The following is a 24052-nucleotide window of genomic DNA, read 5'->3' as shown; positions in this document are numbered from 1 at the left end:
ATTCAGTATACAGTGAAATATATGCTGTAGGATGGAAGAGGTGCTGTTCAACACAGCAGTGGGTTAGCTGGTAATTAGCCCATGTGTACGTGTAAAGGGTCAATAGTGTCCTTTAAGGGAAGCATCCGCTGCACTATAGGGGTGTAGCTGTAGCTGTTGGGGCACCTATGCGCTTTGACGCCAGGGCCAGAAGAGAGCTCAGGTGTATGGATGGATGGATGGATAAAGGAGGAAGAGGGGAAAAATGATGAAATTGTCCAAAATAGCACACACATATGTTTGAGTGCGTATGCCATTGAGTGACGTAGCACTCAGCAACAGTTCGCACGTACCTTCCTCCATCAGGTGTGTGTGTGTGGTGTGCGGTGTGTGCGTGGGGGGGGGGCTTTTTGTGTGTGTGTCCTGAGTTGCTCTCCGGCCCATTGTCTGTCAGGAGCAGGGTATCACTTCTGCAGAGCTCAGGGAGAAAGGGAATTCCTTTGCAAGGTCATACACATACTCACACACATGCATACGCAACTAAAAGGAGGGTGTTAGTGTGCGTGCAGCAGGATATACTATAGTGTATGATTAAATGCATTTCTAAGTAAAGAGTTTATATAGTAAGAGTAGAGTAAGAGTTTTTTTTTATGTATGTTTTTGAGGAAATAGTGTTTACATGTCTACATGTCTCAATAAGACCTGGCAGGCTGTGCTTGCTAAAGCTCCTCTCCTTGTTGTGATTGTGTCAGTAGTTAAAGACCTGAGCGGACAAACGCGCTCGCTACCAGAACCAGAATCAGATCTTTGCCACTAATGTTAAATTCCACCAATAACTCTGAAATAAGTTTTTCTCTCTCTATACTTTCCCTTTTCTCTCTGTCGTCCCACCTGAAAAAATGCTCCGACCTTCAACCCCCTTAGTTTTTGCTTCCTTTTAGTGTTGGTGACCCAGGAGAGGAAGATCATTTTGGCATCTGTTACACTAGTTAAATACCAGCTCACCTATTATGCCAACCGCATGTCTTCACTGTAAACACATTGCAGCTGAACTATTCTCATACAAATTCTTGATGTTTGAGGTCATAATGATTATAACGGCACATGCAGGGCTGATCTTAAAAAAAAAAAAAAAGGCAACATTTGACACAATTTCATGACCGGACGTGTTTATGGTTCATTAAAATGCCATCTCGTTTATTGCTGTCGCTGGCCTGAATGGTTGTAGATGAAAAGCAAATGCTTAAAGGTTCAACAGAGCTTCATTAGTAGCATTTGACATCTAACATTTGTTCCGCTTGGTCTTCAGTCTGCATTGTCATGGGTGAAAAAAGGAAGTTCAATTTGCCTCTGCTCACATTATATTTTTTTCAGTTACTTTGACACTAACGCAGTGAGGTGGTTAGACTGAGCTGACATACACTAAACGCTGAATTGCCTTGTATGACTTCAGCCATATTTTAATGCACCATGCACCGAGCATTATCTGCTGTAAAGACAACATGCTGTCCAGTTAGCAGCATAAGTTTTAATGGTAGCAAAGAGGCATGTGAACATCCACAGAAACTACAGCACAAAACTACAACTACTTCGTATGTAGCTCATAGGGGGTGAGTTTTAGCTGCCAGCTGTTTGAATGAGTGTTTGCACAGTTCTTTGCACAGGCTGCGTTTTGCATATTGTGTAACACTGTATGCAGTATTGCTGGTCGGCGTAGCTCACTGCCTCAGTGTTGTTGTAAACAATAAACTGTAATGGCTTGGTGGGATCCTGTTTTTCCATACACTAGACAGAGTGTAGGGCTCACGGGGCGGGAGCAGCTTGTATTATGTAATGTGGCGCTTCAAAGGAGTTTGTGTGAGTTTCCAGAATATATCATACGTATTCATGTTGGGAATTTGAGTGTGCACGTGCCACATGTTCCATTTAATGAGCTGGTGAGCACTTATTTCCTTAATGGCTGTTTGTACAGAACTGTGTGTGCTCTAATGCTTCCACATGACTGGTTTTGTGTGTGTGTGTGTGTGTTTATGCACACGTTCCTAAATGAGTGTGTTAATAATGAGTTGGGTTTCAGTGTGTAACAGGCTGTCGAGTGTCCTCCACTGTCTCCTCACCGACTTAATGGACAAATTATCCCTTTACAGAGCTCGAGAGGGATGGAGGAGGAACAGAGTGGCAGGAAGTGTGAGAGACATTGCAAACATGGGAGAAAGAGGGAGAATCGCATTGAGGAAAAAAAAAAAAATTGAGATGCACGAAAAGATGGAAAAGGAGGATGTTGTAGGAAGATGAAAGGAAAAGGTGGGGGTGGAATTCATGGTGGGATGAGGGATCGACAAAAGGGGGACAAAGTGAGTGGGAGGGGCGTGGGAAGGAGAGGAGGATTACATGTGATTTCCTTGAAAGTTCCAGAGAAAGTAGCTCACAGCAAATGCAAGGAAAGACAGAGGGATGAGAGACGAGCTGCGTGTCCAGTGTTTTTCTCTGTGGTCGTGTAATGTAACACGTTATAATATCAAGCATACCGTATATAGAGAACATACAGTACAGTATACAGGAAGAGAGAGAAGGTTAGGCTCGTAGAAAGAGGAATTGGTGAGGCGAGGAATTGAGGAAGGATAAATTAGGGCAGGAATAGAAGGGGGGCACATGGTAAGTTATCTGTAATGATTTCAGTTCACCATTCTAGTCAGCATCCTAATTATAATTCTTTTATAGTGTAGATGAGGTCATGTCGTGTATAACATGCTGCGCTGTTGCTGATGATGCCATCAAGGCGAATCGCGGTACTTTTTTTTTTTTTTTTTTCCTTTTTTGAAAAAATGCGATCATGCTCTTGATCAAGAGAGCTGCATAAAAACTACGTATGACACACTAAGCATGTCCCAGCAGGCACAGGATGATCTCACATATACTAAAAAAAAAAAAAAATAGAATAAATGAAATGAGACAGATGGTTGAAAATGAATGAGAAAGGTATGCTGGAATGGCACTCGAGCAGAGAGGTGGTGGGTGAGATTCTTCTGCCAGGCAGAGGAGATAATGGACAGGGTAGAAAAGAGGCGAGAGAGAGAGAGAGAGAGAGGGAGGGAGAGAGGGAGAGATGAAATAGTGTAGGCACGGGGTGTAGATTGCACCTAAAACGAGCCCATAAAGGTGTTGTTTGCTGCAGCTATTAGCGCTCTTCAAAAGGATAAATGTATGTATTTATATAAAAAAAAAAAAAAGAGTGCTATTCAAGCTTCCCTTTAACTGATGGCGTCTTTTGTGTTCGTGTTTAATCGGTGGTGTCTTTCGCTTTCACCAGCAACCACCAAGCTGCTGTTGGGCACCGTGCCCACAGTTCCTCTGGATCCACATTACACGTTTTCAGCCTTTTCATGAGCTTATTCAAGGTTCAAATGAGTTAGTGAACATTTGCAAACATCTGTGACTGTTGGCGGTGCCGAACATGGCTCAGGTGCTTCTGCAACTCCAACCCGTGTGGGCGGGAGGTCTCCGGATCCAAAACCCGTCTCCCACGCACACACAAACACACACACACACACACACACACACACACACACATCACACAAGAATATCACACAGATGCATGTACAAAAACAAAACCATCATGCATGAACATGTTTAAAGGCAGAAAAACTCACACACACACACACAGCTCATGGTGAGGTGTTTCATTGGGATCCTGAAGCAAAGGAAGATGGGTAAAAACACATCTGACCCTGTCGTACAGTCTTTTGTTTTTCACTTCCTTAGTGCTCTTTATTTCCCGGATTTCTTTTGACCTAAAGCTCTCTCCTTTCTATCTCACCCTTTTTTTTTTGTAGTTTTCTCTCTCGTCCTCACCTTCTCCCTTCTCTCCAGCTTTCTTTTCCCATCTCTGCCCATTATTCCCCGTTCTTACCCTCCATTGCACTGTTTTTTTCTCAATATTTCTCCCCCCGTTGGCCTCCTTCCTTGTTAGTCTTAGTTCCCCCATCTCTCCTCCTTCCCCCATTCCTCCAGCTCCCTCCTTCTCCTTCTACCTCCTTCTCCATCTTTCTCTCTAGTGGCTGTGTGTTGGAAGCTGTGGGCTTTGATGCTTTTATAAATAGCCCAAGTGTTCTACCGAGAGTACCACCAAATGGGATGGATGGATAGATGGATGGAGAGATGGATGGGGGAGTGGAGAGGGGAATGGGGGAGGAGGGAGGGCTGAGTGTGTAGGTGTGAAGGGAGAACATTGAAAAGCACTAGAAAAAAGGAAAAGATTAAAAAGCGGCAGAGGCAGACAGCGGTGTTTATTGAGATAACAGGAAGCATTAATCGGCGAATAAAGATATGAAACTGTAGAGTTCTTAAGTCTGCAGCCCGCAGCAACGACTGCAATTCAGAAGGCAGAAGGTTTAAAAAGTATTTTTAAATAATTACCTTTCTTTTGTTATGTAAAATAAATGCATAGTCCTGCATCAGAGTTCTGCCATTTGAAACATTGGAAGTGGGTGTAAGAAAACTGAAATTTTGGAAAATTAAATTTTCACAAAAAAACCCACAACACATTATCTAGATTCATTAGTAGATTTCAATTGAAATGACCCAATTCAGAAACACTGAGTTGCTTGAAGTCTAATTTGGCATCTCCACTGTAATAAGTCAGCCAAGTGTGTATCAGGCTCTCATACACATCTCAGTTTTGTGCCTGCCATGGTTTTGGAGTTTGGTGAATGTGAGTAATCTGTGGTACACTTGTATTGTCTTGTTAAATCAGCCATCCGCCATCATGTATCAGACACCAGGCACATTTTTATTCAGTAAAATGCAGGTTCATCACATCGCTTTTTGGAAACATTCTGTAAAACCTGCCACGAAAACAAAAACACTTAGACTGGATTTCTATGTTTTAACTTTGTTGAGTGATGTTTTCAAGACTGGGCTTGCTGTACACCACATAAGGTCAGCTCTGGACCGGCTTATTAAAAGATGTTCATTGGACCATTTCCTGTAAGTGAAAGGGCGACCAATGTATTTCACATCTGCCTCATTAGGCTTGTTGAGCACTGGGGAGTATTGTTTTTGTACAGCTTGTTCTATTTTTAAGTTCTATTTTCTTATCTTTTTTTTCTTTTTTTTTAAATCATTACTTAAAAATGTAAGAAAATAATGAAAAAGGGTCATTATAAGCTCCAATATAGCAAACTTCAATTTGCTAATTTTAGTCGGAAGAAAGGTTGAGAATAGCAAACAGATCCCAAATTTTAACCTGAGATTTTTTTTTGGTAACTTGCGGAGTGTGAGATGCTCCTTTTTTATGGTCACATGGTCTTACTGCTGTTTTACAGGCTTCTCCACTTCTACAAACAGTTTTGACACGAGGCAGTAAATGCTCATATTCACTGTAAAAATAGTAAAGTTAAAAAAAAAAAACCCAAAGAAAAACGGCCCTGCTAGTAGCTGAGTGTGACGATAGAAGCACAGTGGTGCTTTGAGCTAAATGCTAACGTCAGACTGCTAACATGCTCACAGTGACCTTGCAGCAACATGCTGATAATGTTTACAATGTTCACCACCGTAGTATAGTGTGTTTTCATGCTGAGTAGAGCTAAATACAAAATACAGCTGCAGCTGATACTAGACTTTTTTAACGGTATATTGAACAATGGTTTATTGAAGAAATGGAAATTTGTCCGACACTTTTATGAAAATTTGACCTTCCCTCTTGGGGAAGGTCAGGCATTGGATAAAGTGATTACATTTTACCCCGAGGGGGACGTGAATATCCATAAAGAATTTACATAGAAATCCATCCAGCAGTTGTTCAGACATTTCACACAAAAACACACGGGCCAACCTCACAGTAGCGATCATCATGATGAAATATCTCTAGAATATTTCATAGCATCCACCCACTAGTTGTTGAGATATCTCTATTTGGATGGACCATAGTGGTGGTCTGTCTAACTGACTGACGGCCATGCTGCTAGCATGGCTAAAAATACCAGTATCAGTATTGGCTTTCCAAAACCTGCGTCATACAAGTCCTCACTGTAGCAGCAAAGCCTTTTAAAATTGCATTGTGTGAAGTCTGTTTTCTGATTTTTATCAGCGACGCACTGACCTCATCCTCACAGAATGTCAAAGACTTTATATTCACCATTTTTAAGAATTTATATTATATAAAGCATTGTGCAGTCTTTCATGCCACACCACTGTAGTGCGTGTGGCAACTCTGATAGCGTGCCTCAGTTGGCTTATTGATGGGGCCAAAAATATTGCAGCATTATAGTGTATTGATTTTTCCTACATTCCCCTGGTGCTTGTCAGACACAACAAGTTTGCAGCCTTAACAGTTCATGCTCATGGCACTCAACAACATAATATGAATCATATGTTTTAGGTGGGAAGGCTCACTGTGATTAGTACGCGTGGAGGAGACACTGCTGTGTAGGCTTTTTTTCGAAAATGAATTTTGAATTTTGTTCCAACGCTACACCCATCTGAAGCTGCAGATTAGAGCAGTAGCTGATTTTGTACACCAAACGTGTAAATGTTATGCAAGGCATGCCTCGATTTTGAAAAAGACGAATTCAAGAAGTGGAGTCATGATTGAAATTTAAAGCCAAAAGAAATAAATTCATTAATGCAAAATGATGCAGTGCACAAACAAACAATTAACTGATACAGTAGACAGGGAGGTTATACGCAAATATTAAGGAATGTGGTCTTTTTCTTTAAAAAATAGCAGCTCATTTTCAATTTTCACTAAACACAGGGCGTAATTTATAGTAATAGTTTTTCTGACAGTCATTCTACAGTAACACCCAGTGTGTTCCCTCCCATTACTGCTTCCTCTTTTCAGTTTCATGTGGAGGGTGTTAAAGAGCTGTCGTGTGTGCGTGCGTATGTGTCAGTGTGTGAACATGTTTGAGAAAGGGTTTAATGTGAGAGACTGTGCGTATGTGTGTGTGTGTGTGTGCGCCTTGTTCACTTACCCAGAAAAGTGAGTGAGACGCTAATCAGTCGACATTAAAACTGTAGTTCTCACTGTTTCTGTTTATCAGCCATCAGTGGAGGCTATCTGATGCATCTATGTATGTGTGTGTGTGTGTATATGTTCCACAGGTGTTTATGTGTGTGGTTGTGACAAAGTCTAATTTTACTTGACAGCGAGGTCCAGCTCTTTTTGCTCTGATCTACTTTCACACATCTGAAGACTGATCGCTTGAGTGTGTGTGTGTGTGTGTGTGTACTCACTTTCAGTTACAGATTGACAGACTATCTCCTTCAGGGTTTGGTTGTCCTTGCTGCTGACATTTGCGGCAATAGTACACCCGTTGCCACGGTGACACCTTGGAGACATATCAGGACGGATCAGACAGCCAATGTGGGTCAAGCTTGTTTGACATCACAGCCTAATACACACACACACACACACACACACACACACACACAAATACATATAAACACAAACAAAAGAGTTCACACCAGCTACCAGTAGCTAAGTTTAGATTCTTCCCTCTCAGATTGACAAAGTAAACAAAATGTATATTAGAGATGATATTACGACTATATCACATGTTTTATCAAATCTTGGACTTGAAACTTGAAAACTAGAGTCTGCAGCCATTCTTGCAGCTCTGTGCAGCAGTACTCATGCCTGCAGGCCTAAATGCTAACAGTGACAAAGCTGACATCATGACATTTAGCAGGTATAATGATAACCATGTCCACCATCTTTGTTTAGCATGTTTTCATGCTAATATTCACTAATTAACACTAAATACAAAGTTTAGCTGAGGCTGATGGGAGTGGCGTTAGTTTTGCAGATATTTGGACACAAAGTATTGGACAAATTGCAATTTTGACGTGGCAATGACATCGAATAAAAAGTACTACTTTACTGACTGTAAAAAAAAAAAGTAGTTTCAGTTGTCTGAACTTAAGCATACACTTCATTTATAATTCTGAAGGGCACAGAAAAGATGTATTTAGTCATGCAGGTGACTACTGACTGTAAGCAATAGTCCTCTGATTTATAATGTACTTCTGTTCGCCAGATGTAGGATGCCAAAGGTCGTGGTACTTTATCACATTAAACTAATGTCTTGTTGGCTGTTGACATTTTAGCATGGTTGTAACACATTAATAGGTGCTAACTCATTGTGAATCTGTGTCAGTCCCACAGAGCACCATCACCTATACTTAAGTCTGCCAACAGCTGCCTTTCTACGGCATCATTAAAGCCCCTCTGAGCAGGATGGGAAAGTTTCTGACTTGATGTTTCCCAGTGGAAGGATAAGTGGTGTGTTGTTGCGTGGGCTGAACGATGTGGGAAAAAAATTTAATTGCAGTTCAGTACACAAATTCATTCCATAGTATAACAAACACAACACTGGATATAGTCAACACATAAACTGGTCTTTCCCCTTAGGTCAGGCCCTAAGTGACACTAAACACAAGTTAAACAAACACACAACATAGAACACACAAAAATAAAAAGTAAATATGAATGTTGGGCCAAGTTTATGTAAATGTGCTGCAGTCTCAGTCAAGAAGCCAAAGGTGCTTTTCTAGCTCCGTTCCACCCACATCTCTCCACTGTAACATCACATGCCCCCCCCCTCTTTCTTTGATTATTCACCCCCCCCTCCCCACTTGTCTCCTCCACGATCACCATCGCAGGACCTTTGCAACACTCTGCATTCGTTGTTTGTAATGCAGGTGATCAACAAATTGACCCTGATCATTTGCACTCTGGGCAATCAGACTGGATGACGAGATGAGCTAAATGTCTAAAACGTGAATCACGGTGTGTAGGTGGGATGGCCCACCTGGATTACTAACTGCTGCGGAGAGATGCTGCCGTGCTGCTGTTGAGGGTTTGAAAATGTACCATGATATAATTTCTGGGACAAAGGGTCACTCAGTTCCTCGGTGAACAAAACATTTTACAGACTGAATTCTGACTTAAATCTCTTTGAATGTGCAACGAACATGTCTTTACCAAGGAACCTGTAGTTAATCTGTTTTTAATTACAAACTACATTTAGAACTGGTCCAAAAAATACAACTGTACACAGCTTAAAAATATAGGTTTTTAAAGCTTAACAAATGTTGTTGGAAGGTTTGTCTTGTGGAAAATGTGTTAAGGTCGTGCTAATGGTGATTTTTATGGTGTTTTACAGTGAGTTAGTTATATTTTTAAGCTACAAGCATCCGTGGCAGTAAGAACCATTAATTTCTAAATGTGTGTTTCCATATTAACACAGTGGTTCTGTTCAGTCCACAGTAATAAGCAATCGCTCCATGTTTGGGCTTTCGGTCTGTGATGTGTTTGTCTATGTGGTATGTGTTTGCTTGTGTGCACACCTTCTTATACCAATGACTAAATATAAATACAGAGTTGCTCCATTTCTGTGTGTGTGTGTGTGTGTGTGTGTGTGTGTGTGTGTGTTGTCTGATGGAGACCAGCTAACTATGTCACTGTTGCTCCTGAGATACTTTAACCCATTCGTCTATGGATGGTAACCTAGCAACAGGGACACGAGCAGACAGGAGTGCAGTGATCCCAGACCTCTTTTTCTGTCTCTCCCTCCATCTGTGTCTCTTTCTTTATTTGACTTTCTGCTTTTGTGCCACTCTCCCCTCACATCTCATGTTTTCTCTCTCTCATCCGTCATCTGCGCCTTCCTCCCCTCTTCCTGTCTCTCCTGCTGTAACTGTCTCACCCCTCATTAGTTTCCTTTTATCGTTTCCTGTCCATCTCTTTGTCAGTTTACGAATATAATATTGTCGAGTTTGAGACTTTATGCGCTCTGCCACTAAAGTGAGTAGGAGAGAGTGCATTGTTTAAATATCATCCTCCCACGGTATCTTCAATTTGACATCATCATCGAGTTTTGTTTCTTCTTTGCAGATGAGTGGAAACAATCTCTGTAACATGATGGTGTTTTATTTTCCTGTCACACCATTAAAACCCAATTAAACTTTAATTTGAAAGAAAGCCACAAAAACAAGTGCAAGAAAGAACTCAAAGATGAAGAGGAAACGAGACAAAATGTGTTTGTCAATATAATATAGCTAGATAGATAAATTATGTATGTCTGTGGCTGTGTGTCTGCACATGTAAAGAGGATAACAGGCAGCCAGGCAGGACTGGTCTGTTGCCAAGCATTGAGCGAGTTGTTGTAAACCTGCCTTGCCCTCCAAAATACACACACACACACACACACACACACACACACTGTAACTGCAAAAACATATTAAATAAAAACACATTCAGATATAAAGTATTAAATATTGCTCAATTGTTTTTATGTGACTGTACTGTAACTTAATGTTACATTAATAATGGTAACTACATCAGTGTCGTTTTTTAATTAGTGCTCTCATTAGAGAGAAAAATAAGTCATTTCCTGAAAAATAGTTTCCACACAGTCTCTCAATGCTTAAGAGTAAAAATGACGGGCAGCAGTGACCTCACAGGCCTGAGCTGCTTGACTACTAATTATAGGGTCGGCGGTTCAGTCCTTAGCACACGTTGAAGTGTCCTTAGCAAGACAGTAAAGCCAGTGGTTAGACCTTGCATGGTGGCATGGTAGCTCTCCGCCATCTATGTTAAGAGTGCGAATGGATGACTGAGAGGGAAATGGTAAAGTGCGTTGGGTAAAAGCACGATGTTAAATGCAGTCCATTTCATTCCCTAATGCACCACGGACAGTTCTGAAGAAAAACCACAGATTTGCTTGTTTAGATGAGCACATTAACTTTCACAAAGTGGACTGTTGTTTGCACCACATTTGTGTTCTGCAGATCTACTGTACTGTCGAACACTGGAACTTGAGAGCACAGCCTCTGTATCTTTTTCTTATTCAGCGCTAACCTCTGTGACACACAACACTTTTTATCACGGCTGTATCGATCTGATTGCAAATATTCATCATATTGTGCCCGTTCCGAGTATCCGTCCACGAGATATAAGTTAACTTATCAAATTTATTTCTCATCTTCATGCAATGGATGTCAGCATCTTAACAACTTGTATTTAGTTGATTGTTTGGTATTCAAACCTGTTAGTCTCATCGGCTCTCTTGTTGATATCAGCTCTTCACTCTCACCCCTGCGTCCTCTCTCTCCCACTCCCGCTCCCTCATCCCCTTCATACCACTTCTCTCCCTCTCTCTGAGTCAATGAGTAAATCAGTGTATTAGATAAAACTGCGTGTTGACGATGACGACCTAACTAAAACTCTTCAGCAAATTGGATGCAGCAAACAGTCATATGTATATGATTTATGCAGGCATTATATTTCTCGAACTTATTCTTTCCTTCCCTCAGTTTTATTTCTTGCTGTCTGGACCAAAACAGCAGGTATTGTTTGCGTGGGAGTCAAGAGAGAGAGAGAGAGAGAGAGAGAGAGGGAAAATGGCAGTGGAGGGAGTGAAGGAGGATAAAAGTTGATTTACAGTACAGGAGATTACAGGGTTGTGTGTGTGTGTGTGTGTGTGTGTGTGTTTTGTCTGGACATGTTCAGCAGTTGCCTGTTCGGGTCATATTGTGGAGGTAGCTGCACTTACTGCTATGAGAGGAAACTAAGTGCCCTCCACACACACAAACAGAGATGGAGAAAGAGAACAGACATCCATTGTTGGAGCAAAGATTAACAATGTAAATTACATTTATTTTTTTTTTTACAAGCTGTGCTGCTTTTCAGCCTCCATCCTTCCCTCCATTCTACGTTGTGAACTCTAGTTGCGAGTAGGATGTTGAACTTCAGAATTTCTGGGGGTATAGACACCATCATAGTCATCTGGAGCTGAAACAATCAACTGATTAGTCCTTCGACAGAAGATTAATTAACAACAATATTGAGATCAATTTTTCCCCTTGAATTAATATCACTCCCAGAACATTTGCTGTGTTCGCCTTTGTTATATCATTCAAATATTGAACATGTTTGGGTTTTAGATTTTTAGTTGAACAAAACCATCAATTTTAAGACCTCACCTTGTGTTAATCAGCACTGAAAATAAAGTTTAGTTGGAGCCTCATTGCTATAATATCAGATTCAAAGGCTTGAAATTGAGTTGAGCTCCATGGATGGTGTTTATCAGTCTGTCGGTTGACTCACTGTCTGGATGCAGACTGAAATATCTCACCCACTGCCATGATATTAAGTACAAACATTTATGGTACTCAGAGGATAAACCTTAATCATTTTGGCGATTTTGTCACGTTAAGCCGAGGTTGCAAGTTTGATTCCGCCAGCACATTTGGAAGAAACCGATACAGACACTCTCAACTCTCAAACCAGTTCTGCCAGGATGCCCATGGGCAAGGCCCTGAACACCCACACTGCTGTACATACACCGGGCAGCTCCCAGGTCTGCAAGTCTGCAGCTGTATGAGCGTGAATCAAGGCAATGCTGACAAAAAGCACGAGGGCAATGGACCCAAGTATGAGAGTGTGAGTTCCTTGTCATGGACAGAAATCGAGAGAAGGAGATGGAGTGAATGAAAGACAGTGAGAGGGATGCAGTGAATGAGAGTGAGATGGAGAGAGATGGAGATGGGAGAGAGAGAGAGAGAGAGAGAGAGAGAGAGAGAGAGAGAGAGAGAGAGAGAGAGATGGAGTGAATGAGAGAGAGGATAAGGGTGGAGGTGTAAGCTGGACCACGTAAAATCGTCTTGTGCCAGAATTCTTTCAGAGCGCTGGCACAGAGCTGAAACTGAAATCGAACGGAGCGTGAAGCCAGCCAGACTGTAGTGTCTCCTGTTTTTTTTTCTTTTCTTTTTTCTAATTGAATGTACGATAGTACAGTATTGAAAGAAATGACATACTGTATTAACTGATATTCACAGGGGATGAACAGGTCCAACACTATTAGAGGATACTATATCTTCTTATGACAAGATTATTGATGTTGTAACTGTGTGGTCGATCATTAATCACAGTCCATTTAAGTGATTGTTCTTGGCTTGGTGACATTGCGTTTATTTGTGTATCAATAAGTCATAGTTTGACCTACAGTCTTCCATAAGTCAAAAATGATCCATCTTAGAATTAACCTTCCAAGTCTAACTTAATCATTGATTATATCAATACTTTAAAAACAGCTACAGTAGTTAGATGTCAGTTGGTTAGTGGGGTAGTTAGATAGTAATATCCAATATTATACTATAACAAGTGGAATCAGTGTGTAAACAGTTTTATGGTAAAATAATGATCACTTAGAGATGTCCAATGTGAAGCTGTCTTGCTGTTTTAATAATGCACTTGAGAGATGACGCTAATGACGGTTGAGGTGCGGTTCACACTAAATACCAGATGACTGATAAGCATGAAAGGTTCATATACATTTCCTCAGGAAATGCAGCTCATGTTTCACCCAGTTATGTAAATCATACAAAACTCTATTCATCCCCTGAAAAACTGACAAAACTACAATTGGAGTTTAATGGGATTTTTGAGGAATACCTGGAATATCACTTGCAGGCACGAAAAATACTGTGAGCTAACTCCAGCACCGAACGAGCAGTGAAAATACTGCACGTGAGCTGTCAGTGTCAGCTAACTGCTACATGCACTAAACACGTCTACAGTGTGTCCTGAGAGAAGTGAAGTGAAATGAAACGGCCGAGTGTCTCTCGTGCTGTGCTCCGGGCGATTCTGAAATTAAAAACACAGCAAGGCCACTTAAAGAACAGATGGACTCTCAATCTCAAAAATAAATCAATAAAGAAAAAAAAAAAACTATGAATAGAAAAGGAAAAATGAATAGAATTGTAGTTCTTAAACCTCAAATCCACGATAATTCAGCATGATGGATCTTTTGAAAACCTTGTCATGTAAGAGCCACAATTGAAAAGAATCCTTTGGTGAAAATGTAATTGATTGTTTTGTTTTGTTTACACTGGTTGTTGCTTGTCTTACGATCACCACCAACTGGAGGTCACGGTTTGCCTGCCAAGTGAAGTCCTCTGTGTTTTTCTGGTGAAAAGATACAGTGTAATAGCCTGAAAAATTATAGATGTAGAGCTGGAGGAGGAGGAGAATGGAAAAGAAGAAGAAAAAGAGAGGATGGATTGATGGAAGGGAGAGAGGAAAAGAGGAGGAGTGATATGGGTGTGCTGACTCACTCTGACCCTTCTCCCTGCTTCACCAGCAGCATCGTGGGTATTTATACATTGGCGTAGGCTGTGCAGCCCCCTTATATAAGCGCTCTCACACACACACATTCACACACACATACACAAGGGGAGGAGCCCAAGGTGAATGGCGTGCTTTTTTTTTTTTTCAGATTATTGACTTTCTTCCTCTTGTTTATTATCTTGCTCTTCTTTTTTGTCTTCCTCCTGTTGCATCAGCTCCTTCTTTGAGTCTTTCACCCCACTCATCAGGATGTTCGCTCTTCACTGAGACCGTAGGAAGAGCAAGAAAAAGAAGCAGCAGTCTGGCTCGCCCAGACCTCTCTCCGCTCTGTTTAAACACCGTGCCAGGTCTGACAGGCCGTGGTCACGGAGAAGATCTGATGGAGATGTTTTGTAGTCAAGTCAGTGAACCCAGTCAGCCAGCCAGCCAGTCAATATACCAGACAATGTGAAAATCAAATTGTCACCTCTTGTCTCAGTTAGCAAGCAAACAGATGATTATGTCCGTCAGAAAGTAACCAGGCTTTCACATCGAATGCGCGTGTGCAGTATTGTGCAGAGGACAGCAGCGAGCACTGCATCCTGATTTCCTAACATATTGTTTCATCATTATGTAGAAATCAAATGAGGGGGATCATTTAGATCTTCTGTTTGGGGGCATTATGACTTGTCACTGAATTAGAGAAACATTTGACAAGTAAACCAGGTTTAAATTCTTATGTGAATATTGTTACACATTTGTGACGTCACCAGTCGACTGAGTTTGATACTGAGCCAAAGCTAAAGTCGACTTCAAGTCCGTCTTCTCATAGCAAGTGTGTTTTTGCACTGGTGGAAAAGTTGAAAGAGACTTATTATGATCCCCATGAATCAGATGACTGAAACGTCCACTAGAGAGACAAAAATGGCAGATGAATCGTCAGATCTGTGTGGACATAAATACCATATTTCCATCATGTTTTCCACAGAATTTTCTGCCATTTGAGGTTTGACAGGCAACCTTTTAATTTCATCATCATGTCGCGTCCTCCTCTTCTGTAGTGTTTTTAATGGCATCCAGCTGGAGGATTAGCGCCACCAGCTGTTAATCTCCATGCACTCAATTTGTGATATTTCCAAAACAGTAGTGGAGGGAAACTCGCATGCATTCACATTTTCTAGGAATTCAGTTAAAGTTAATGCTGTGAATGCACAGTCGCTTGATACATTCAATTAAAAACATTGCATTGAACAGATAAGTGTTGATGATCTCAGATAGTCCATCAGCCAGTGCGTCTTTATTTCATGCATGACAGCTACTGATCAAACAGTTAGATACTCAGTCGGTCGCAGCATGTATTCACCCAGGGAACACTGTGTGTGTGTGTGTGCGCGTGTGTCAGTGATATACTAGCAGCTATAGATTAATGACTGACCACAGAGCGTCGTCACTCTGTGTTGTAACATTGAACCTGAGAGTATCTAAATCTGAGATATGACCGCACAGCATGTTACTGTGTTTACATACGGACACACACACACACACACACACACACACACACATTGGTAGCTCATTAGAGGAAACCGCTATGTGCAACATCAGTGTTCTGCTAACATTTCAGAAACGGAATATGCTGGAACAAGGAGGTGAGGAGAGAGGGGGGAGAAAAAGATGGTAGAAAAGAATCGAACGAAAAGGACATCAGGAAGGCAAAAGTGAGAAAAATGATAAAGTCAAAAGAGGAAAATATAGACTTTGAAAATAGTCTACTGCATTAGCTATTAAAAAAAGCATAATCTTTTCATTACTCTAATTCAGTCTGTTAGTATTTGGTTAAGTTGTTAACAATGTAATACTGCCATAAATAGTCTACAGTAGTAAGTGTTGACTCTGACAGGGCAATGGGATGCTTAAAGAAAACAGCTGGTGTGTTTCAGGTTAAGAGTAAACAAAACATTTATTCTTGTGTTACCGACTGTAAGATGAAGCACTCGTATTGTGATGTAAGAGGTGGGTACTGTTTGTCAGAGTCTCTCTGCTCACACTGTATTGATGTCCAAAAAGCTTGATGGGAGGAAGATATTGATTAACAGCCAGATTTTACATAATGATGTCATGTGACTGTCGGAGAGGGACCGAGGCAACACGGGACACTTCAAAGAGCTGTAGCTGAACAAAAAACTTGTTTCAAGTCCTAGTGTGTGTGTGTGTGTGTGTGTGTGTGTTGTACATATGAGCCACATGCAAATGTAACTGCTCTACTGTGCTGGCCAGGATTTAAATTAGTTACTTAAAGTGATAGCACTTTTACATTTTGAAACTGATTGTGTAAATCACTGGTTTTTGATATGGGGGCTTTGGTTTCTTATCCAACTGACACCACAAGACACTTGAAACTATCATATGAATTCCAATATGTTTGTCCTGCTTCAGTTAATTTTATGCATGAAGTTTAGATAAGGATCTAAACATCCTTAGAAGCAATTAGTGAATCCCATCGCACAGCCTTCAACTAATGGTTGTTGTCATTCTAGATTAATCTGCTGATTATTCATTATCATTATAATTTCGCTAGACCCGAGGTGGTGCTTCCAAAGTCCTCGTTTTACCCGACAGTCAGTCCAAAACTAAAAATACTCAGATTATCATATAACACAAGAAACACAGCAAATCCTCACATCTGAGGACCAGGTATTTTTACTTGTAAATGTGATTTATAAATGATCAAAATAGTTGACTAAACCGATTAATAGCTTCAGCATCTTCACAGTATAAGTATAAATGCTGCATTTTCTCTGTTATTGTACATTTAGGGAGCTGACATGTATCTGGAGAGAGTCATGTGGATCCCTGAAGGGATTGCTCATGCAGAGGCGTGCTCTTTCCTGGGAAAATGGCTCATGACAAAAAAAAAAAAAAAAAGCTTTTGGTACACCATGACAACAACATGTCAGCACTTGCACAGCAGTAATACAAGTCACAACATTACAGAGAAAGAGGTGGCAGTTGAAGAGTTGCAGTGACTTTCCAGTGAAGCTAGTTTTATCTGCAGCAACAAGAACAACACAAAGGCTGAAAAATTCTCGTGTCAGACTTTGATTGTACTGCAGCCTAATTGATCCTCCTCAGTCTAAGGAGTTGCCAGTGAAAAAAGTAGCTCCCCATTGGCTGAGGAAGGATTTCTGAGGTGCTAACTGCAGCCCGTAGTGTAACTCAATGCCCAGCCAGTGCTACAGGTAGACTTGACAGGTACCTGCTGCTTACCTCTCTAGTAACCCAAACCCAGGTCACAACCACATGTGTTACGTCACTGTAACAGAGACAAGAAATGAGGAGCAGGTGGACACAGAGAGAAATTACAAAGCGAGAAAGATGCGGAGAGATTGTAGCTGTTCCTGTGTTAGGATTCATATCAAACTGTTTGTGTGTGCTTGAGTTTGCCATGGATTTTTAATGTATACAATAAATAATGAAGGGACGTAGGCAGGGTGCCAGCTACACCACAGTCAGCCTGAGACCAGTACAGAGAGGGCACGAGGAGGAGGAGGAGGGAGGAGGAGGAGGAGGGAGGAGGAGGATTTTTCAAGGAGTGTCCACCAACAACCATTTTGAATGCGGTAACGATCAGTGACGGCTCCAGAAACTGACTGTGAGAGCTGCAGTTGTCGAATGCTAACAACATAATTGGCATGTTGCACTAGCATCAACTTAGATGCAAAAAATAATTGTTTATTGAATATGAAATGTAGTATTGATTGGCAGATGATGGCTGTGCTACGGGGGAAAACTCTGGGAAGGCTTGGCCTCAGGCTCCGGCCTCAGCTGACCTCCAGCGATCCTTACGAGATACAATATATGAGAGGGGAAAGAAAAGTGAGAGGGTGGGGCTCAGAAAACAAGAAAATACAGGCATTTATAGACAGATGGCAGGAAGAGGAGTGTTTGAGGTGTCTTTCTGCCTCTGAACTTTAGCTGAATTATCTCCGTTTAAGTAGTAGACTGAATTTTTCACAGCGTCTTTAAGGGATTGTCAGGTGGAACAGAAGCTATAGCTTATGAACTCTATACAATATACATTAAAATAAAGTGTCTCTTCCATCACCGTTTCCTATAAGACACAAATATATGTGGCTGTACTGCGTTGTACCACCTCAGCAACAGCAAAGATTTCTGGGTTAACCACTAGCAAGTGTAGCTGTGATGCATTTCGTGCCGTAGATGACTACACACACACCATTGTCATGGGAAGTTTCAGAATTCCTCCTTCTCTTTACTGGAGCAATTCAAACACACAAAAAAACAAGGGTAGAAAATGACGACAACTACAGCCAATCAAACATCTGCCTCAGGTAGTCGAGCTGTATCTCTGTTTTTAGACACTTTTTATCTGCCCCCCTGTAACCTTGATGAGTTGCTCTGGCTTTGCGAGATTAGATTATGCAACTCGCCTTGCTGAATTTCCACCATTGTGTAGTGTCGACTGGACTGATGTATGAATAGATGAATGAGGTAATCATTGGGGTGGATTGGGGTCAGAGAGCATGAAAAGTTGGGAGTTTGGTTAAAGGGACCAATGGAGGGCACGCTTAATTTCTGGCACGGGATATTTTTGTAAAGAGGTATTATTTTGTTTGCCCAAGGGTCATATTGTTGGAAAGCGTAGAGTTCTATTTTAGTGACGTGTGTGTGTGTGTGTGTGTGTTTCGGTTTGGGATTTGGCAGTTGCAATACTCCAGAGGAGAAGGTGCTGTGAAGCAATATGTGCTCATAGCTCTCACAAATTCTATCTCTACCTCCATCACTCCGCTTTCACTCTGTGTATTCAATCCGCATTATCATTGGAATGAGTGGGTTGTGTGTGTGTGTGTGTGTGTGTGTGTGTGTGTGTGTGTGTGTGTGTGTGGTATCATCGCAGTGAGTGGGTGGTGTGACCAAAGAGAGGATATTGCGTGGGAGTGAAGTACCATTGAGGTGCATATGATTTGTGTGTGTGTGTTGGAGAGAGAGTCTTTGTATTAATTATAACCCCGCTGATCAGTGCAAGTTAGACAATAGAAGAGAATAGAATTAAAGATTAGAATAGCTGTTTTCCAGATATGTAAATGAGACAGTAGAGACTGCTGACAGTGAAAATATGTGATCTGATCGCTGATATTAAAAGTGCATCAGTCAAGAGAACAGAGACAAAGATCTGTGTGTTCTTATCCAAAACTGTGGATGCCAAATTCATTTATGCAAATACTTCAATGTACTAAGTAGTAGTAAGTAGTTTTAAAGAGGCAGTCCAGATTGTGCCTCCTGTAAATGTCTTCACAGCTCTCCTAACCCTAGCATTTCCATGTTGTAGCTGATGATGATTAGGAGTAGCAATGTAAAGAAGTGCAAAATTACTAAAACTGATTATTGAAATCCTTTGAAATGACCTTACATTTATAATGAAGTGCTAAGGTTAACTGTGTGTCCAAACTGTTTTTAAAAGTTACAATGAAATTACAGCTTCAAATTGTATTTGACATGTCAGAAGGTGTGTTGGCACTTTGACATTTCCAGTAGAAAATGAAAATTGCGTCAGTATCTCGCGTTGCGTCACGCTGACAGTCCGCCTTGATCAAATGGAATATCGGCGCGTTTGGGTGTTTGTACGGTTGGGACTCTTCTCTACGGCTATTTTCATTGATCCAGAAAATACTCAACAGATTAACAGATAATCTATTGTTTGGTTGCTAAAATTTCAGAAAATAGTTCAAATTGTCTGTTGCCTAAAATCCAAAATGATACTTGCTTTATTTCACAAATGGCTTGAATTCCAAAGCTGTTTGGTTTACTCTTATTTTGAAACCAATAAAAGCAGCAAACCTTCACAAAAGAGAAGCTGGAACCAGAGAGTTTGATTTTTTTTTTTTTTTTTTTTTGCTTTGAAAATGTAACACTTTTCTGTCAATCACCTAATTGATTAATTGGTGAGTTACAATATAGTCAAGCAGGTTTTGCAAGATTTCACAAGTGTAAGATGATTCAATGATGCTTTCTTATTTTCATTAGATGCTTCCTGCCCTGTTTTGGCTGCTGCTATCGTCAAAATCTCTGTTGTTCGGTGCATTTACAACACGCCTCTGTGCCGCTCGCTGAGAAATACACACCGTGTAAATATTCTCCGGGGCACAATCATAAGGGTCGTGCATGTGTGTGTGTGTGTGTGTGTGTGATTGCGAGATATTTTTAGCCTTCCTGTTCGTCTTGCCTGTCAGTGGAGCTGACATTGATCAGGGCGGAGATGACAGGCTCGCTATGCGTCGAAGCTTTCGCATGTTTCTGCGCCGCTGACTGTTACCAACCTGAAAAGTGGGGCCACATCACGCTTTTCATCTCATTTGGATTCTGATTGCACAGGCTGTCTGTGATCTTTCATGTGTGTTTATGTGTGTTTTCAACAAATCTGTGCCAAGGGAGAGAAAAGCCAACCTTGAATTTGTTGTAAATGTAGATTTTTGTTTTTTTGTTTTTTTTTCAGCAAACTTTGTATACACGGGAGATTCTGTTAATAAGAAGTCATTTTGGTACACACTGTAACATTAAGATGAGGTTACATTTTACATTGCTTTCCAGACATTTAGATGGTGCTGTTATCCAGAGTGGCTGACAATGAGTCAACGGTGCAGGAGTGACAATAAGTGAGTGTGGGTGTTAAGACAGACGCACAGCATCCCTCTGTACATTTACCACCGCCAAAGCTTTTCATAGGTTAAGTGAGTGCTGCTTCTAACAGCCCGGAGACAGCAAAATAGCTCATCAAGCCTGCTGCTGAAAATCATATCTAATTTAGCTTGAACTCAACTTATACAATTATGTCAATTTGAAATTGTACTTAAGCATTTTAAAGCCAAAGCCGGCTAACAGCCAGTGATGCACACAGAGCTGGGATCATATATGATGTCACTGTGTAACTTGATAGAAAACGGTTGGTACACTCTCACATGTTCCGCCATGACCACGAGGAGGTTCATCTCTTAGTTTGTGCGACATGCTCACATCAGATAGAGCACCGCTGGACTTATTCTATAGCGTTGAACGCAGTGCAGCTCCCTTTAATACTAATATAAAAACTAATATAAAAAAATCTGCTCCAAAATTCTGATTAGAAACTCACGAGGCCAACTGAGTCAGACTGAATGTCAGTGGACTTTTCAGCAACCAGGCCAGGATTTTGGTTACTAAACAGCCAAGCAAGTGGGAAGTGAAAAAACAATGAATACGTGCTTGAAATACTTGAAATGAGAGTTTCCGATAGGATGTTTTTACAAACTCTCATTATTAGCGGAACATATCTCCGATACTGACTAATGGCTGAGCAGCCATCCTCTGGTCACGTTGGGACCTACGTCACAGTTTTGCATGGAGAGAGAAGGAAGTGCTTGTTAACCCCTTAACAACCAGCAAAAGAGTTTGTAGTATTATCCTTAAACAACTTAAGCATCCTCTGTAAATCCACCAGCAAACCGGCCATTTTGCAAAGTTTATCTATTTGTCACAAGAGGTATCACTTTGTTTTGTTTTTGTCATCATTATTTAGTATTTTTAGGCTACTCCTTTAAAGCTGTTATAGTTTTTTATCTACTTTCTCATATATGTCCACAGGTGGGCCCCGGGCTTTTCTTGCTGGCCTTTAAAAATTCATCAACCTCTGGTTTGATTGCAGAGTCTATCACGATGTTTACCGTGGCTGATGGTGCTCTTTCTTTTGCCTCTCTCTCCACAGTGTGTTGCTTTGTGGTCCACAAACGTTGCCATGAGTTCGTCACTTTCTCCTGTCCAGGTGCTGATAAAGGCCCCGCCTCAGATGTAAGTACAAATGAATTATCCATTTCAAATTGTATGCTTGTTTATGAGAATGAGTGTGAGTAGTAAAAGACAGATGGAATGGTACACAGAGAGAGTCGGAGACATTTCCAGCTCGTGAGCTCCCATCACCTGTCAACACCAGCGTTACGGTTGAGCTGCCTCCACCTTTTTCTCTGTTCTCCTTTTCTTTTTCCTGTCTCGATTGTACCATCACACACTCACGCATAGAAATGTCTGTGGCGTTTGTTTTATACAGTAGATTTAACACCCGAAGCTTCCCAATAAAACCATTATTAGCGACTGAGCAGCTCCACTGTCACATGTTGACTTAAGATATTGATGTTTATCTCCTCAGCGGTGAAAAGGAATGTTGATGGAGAACACGAGCAGAGAGGTTAAAGAGGAAGCGTTTTGCACTTTAATCATGATCTGAGTTTTTAAAACATTACATGTAGTGTTTCCCTATATCATTGTTAAATTAGATGCAATACAGTGGCACGGTGTAATTACTACAAACAAGTGAAACAGCATTGTAGATGAGAAGGGATAATGTAGGGATAGGTAGTTCCTTGGTCACAGGTTTTCTTTTGTCTTACTAAGGAGACACATTTATTTTTTACAACACAGTGGATGATGAGTGGATTTTGCATCATCATAACATCACTCTACATAAATGTTGCAACAGAAAAGAAGTAGCACACTGCGAAGAAGCAATAAAACAAAATGAAAACATACAAAGTAAATATACAAACAAATTATGTTAAAAGAGCTGTAATCAATACCAATTATGACCAAAAATGACGTGTTTTATGTGTAGTTCAGTTATAGTGGAGTATAGTTATAGTTTTAACTCTGATATTCCCCGCATCTATTTCTAAGTGTCTAAAGTTAAACAAAATCTACACTCATATGCCTACATGGATACTCTGTGGTTACGTGTCCCAGTGCTGCAAATAAGCCAAATCACACTTCACATCATTTAACAGCTAATGAAACAATCTGTAGGAAGTGCCCTTAAGTGGCACTTTTATCATAATCTCATCCACTCTCTCAAAGAGCTGAGAAATCGTGTCTTTTGCCCGACTTACATTCTTAAAATGAAAACCTCCTCTTCTGTAATGCAGCCCATCACGAGGACAAAATTAGTTGTCTTCCTTCTCTCAAGAGCACTATCAGGATGCCAGCTTCATTCTCTCAAAAAGCCAGCGGTCTTTCAGTTCCTCAGCCACTTTCCTTGCCTCCCTCTGGAGTGCCCTTTCAGTCTCACAAGTACACTTAGTGAGCCGCCTCCAGAGGAAATGCTGCTGTTCGCCGTTTTGGCTTCCTGGCGTGTGTCCTCTATAAGTGATGAATCCCCACAAACTTTTTTTTTTTCTTATCTTATTATTTATCTGCTTCACTTCTTTTTCATCATCTTTCACCTGAGAGCTTCCTCCTCTCAGTGCCCTTTGAGTCGTGCATGGAGTGCCACAAATAGCTTTGGTAGCGTTTTTTGTTAGTCGGGGCCAGAAACCGCCACGTCCGGGCACAGATAGCCGAGCACAGCAAACATTTCTCTAAAACCATTTTTTTTTTATGTTTGTCTTCCTCCTATATGTGCAGGTTGGCAGAAAGTCTAGAGAAGTCCTACAAATAACAACTTAAAGAATGTGTTTTTCAACCTAAAGAATGAATGTGTTAAGCTTTCCCTGGCAAGCGCGCAGAAAGCATGACCCATAGATTCCCAAGGTCACAGGTCCAAAAGTACCTGCATTTTCTTGTAAATCAACCCATTACCTGTTTTGAAACATCTTCAAAAGGCCTTTCAGCTGACTTTTTGAAAACCAGCAGATAACCCGTTTCTTCATTAGTCACTTCGAATGTCATTCCACATCTCTATCCGATCCGTCTGTCTTTGCCCCCTGGATGCCCCCTCTTCTTTTTTTTCTTCTTCGACACTTTTGACACACTCTCTATTTCTATATTTGCCATGCATTTAATTCTCTCCCAGAACCTTTCTGTGTCTCTCTCCACGATCCCTCCCTCTTCATCTAACTCTATTCTGTACATCCTCTATTTAAATGCCACTCCACCCGGGGGGCCCATGCTCTTAATTACGGGGCCTCACCACCCCCACCATGT

At 41.0% G+C, this 24052-nt stretch overlaps 1 protein-coding gene across 1 annotated transcript in view; it reads left to right on the top strand.

Moving 5' to 3' along the window:
- LOC139216302 (protein kinase C beta type-like) overlaps window positions 1-24052 on the top strand; it is a 74418-nt gene that overhangs the window by 3858 nt on the left and 46508 nt on the right. The window contains exon 3 of the mRNA XM_070847393.1: window positions 21849-21931. Coding sequence (XP_070703494.1) covers window positions 21849-21931 — 83 coding nt within the window. The remainder of the gene's footprint in view (window positions 1-21848; window positions 21932-24052) is intronic.

Source organism: Pempheris klunzingeri, chromosome 17 (assembly GCF_042242105.1).
Source record: "Pempheris klunzingeri isolate RE-2024b chromosome 17, fPemKlu1.hap1, whole genome shotgun sequence".
Classification (NCBI taxonomy): Eukaryota; Metazoa; Chordata; class Actinopteri; order Acropomatiformes; family Pempheridae; genus Pempheris; species Pempheris klunzingeri.
Note: the sequence above shows the minus strand (reverse complement) of the source record. Positions and strands in the feature narration are given on the sequence as shown.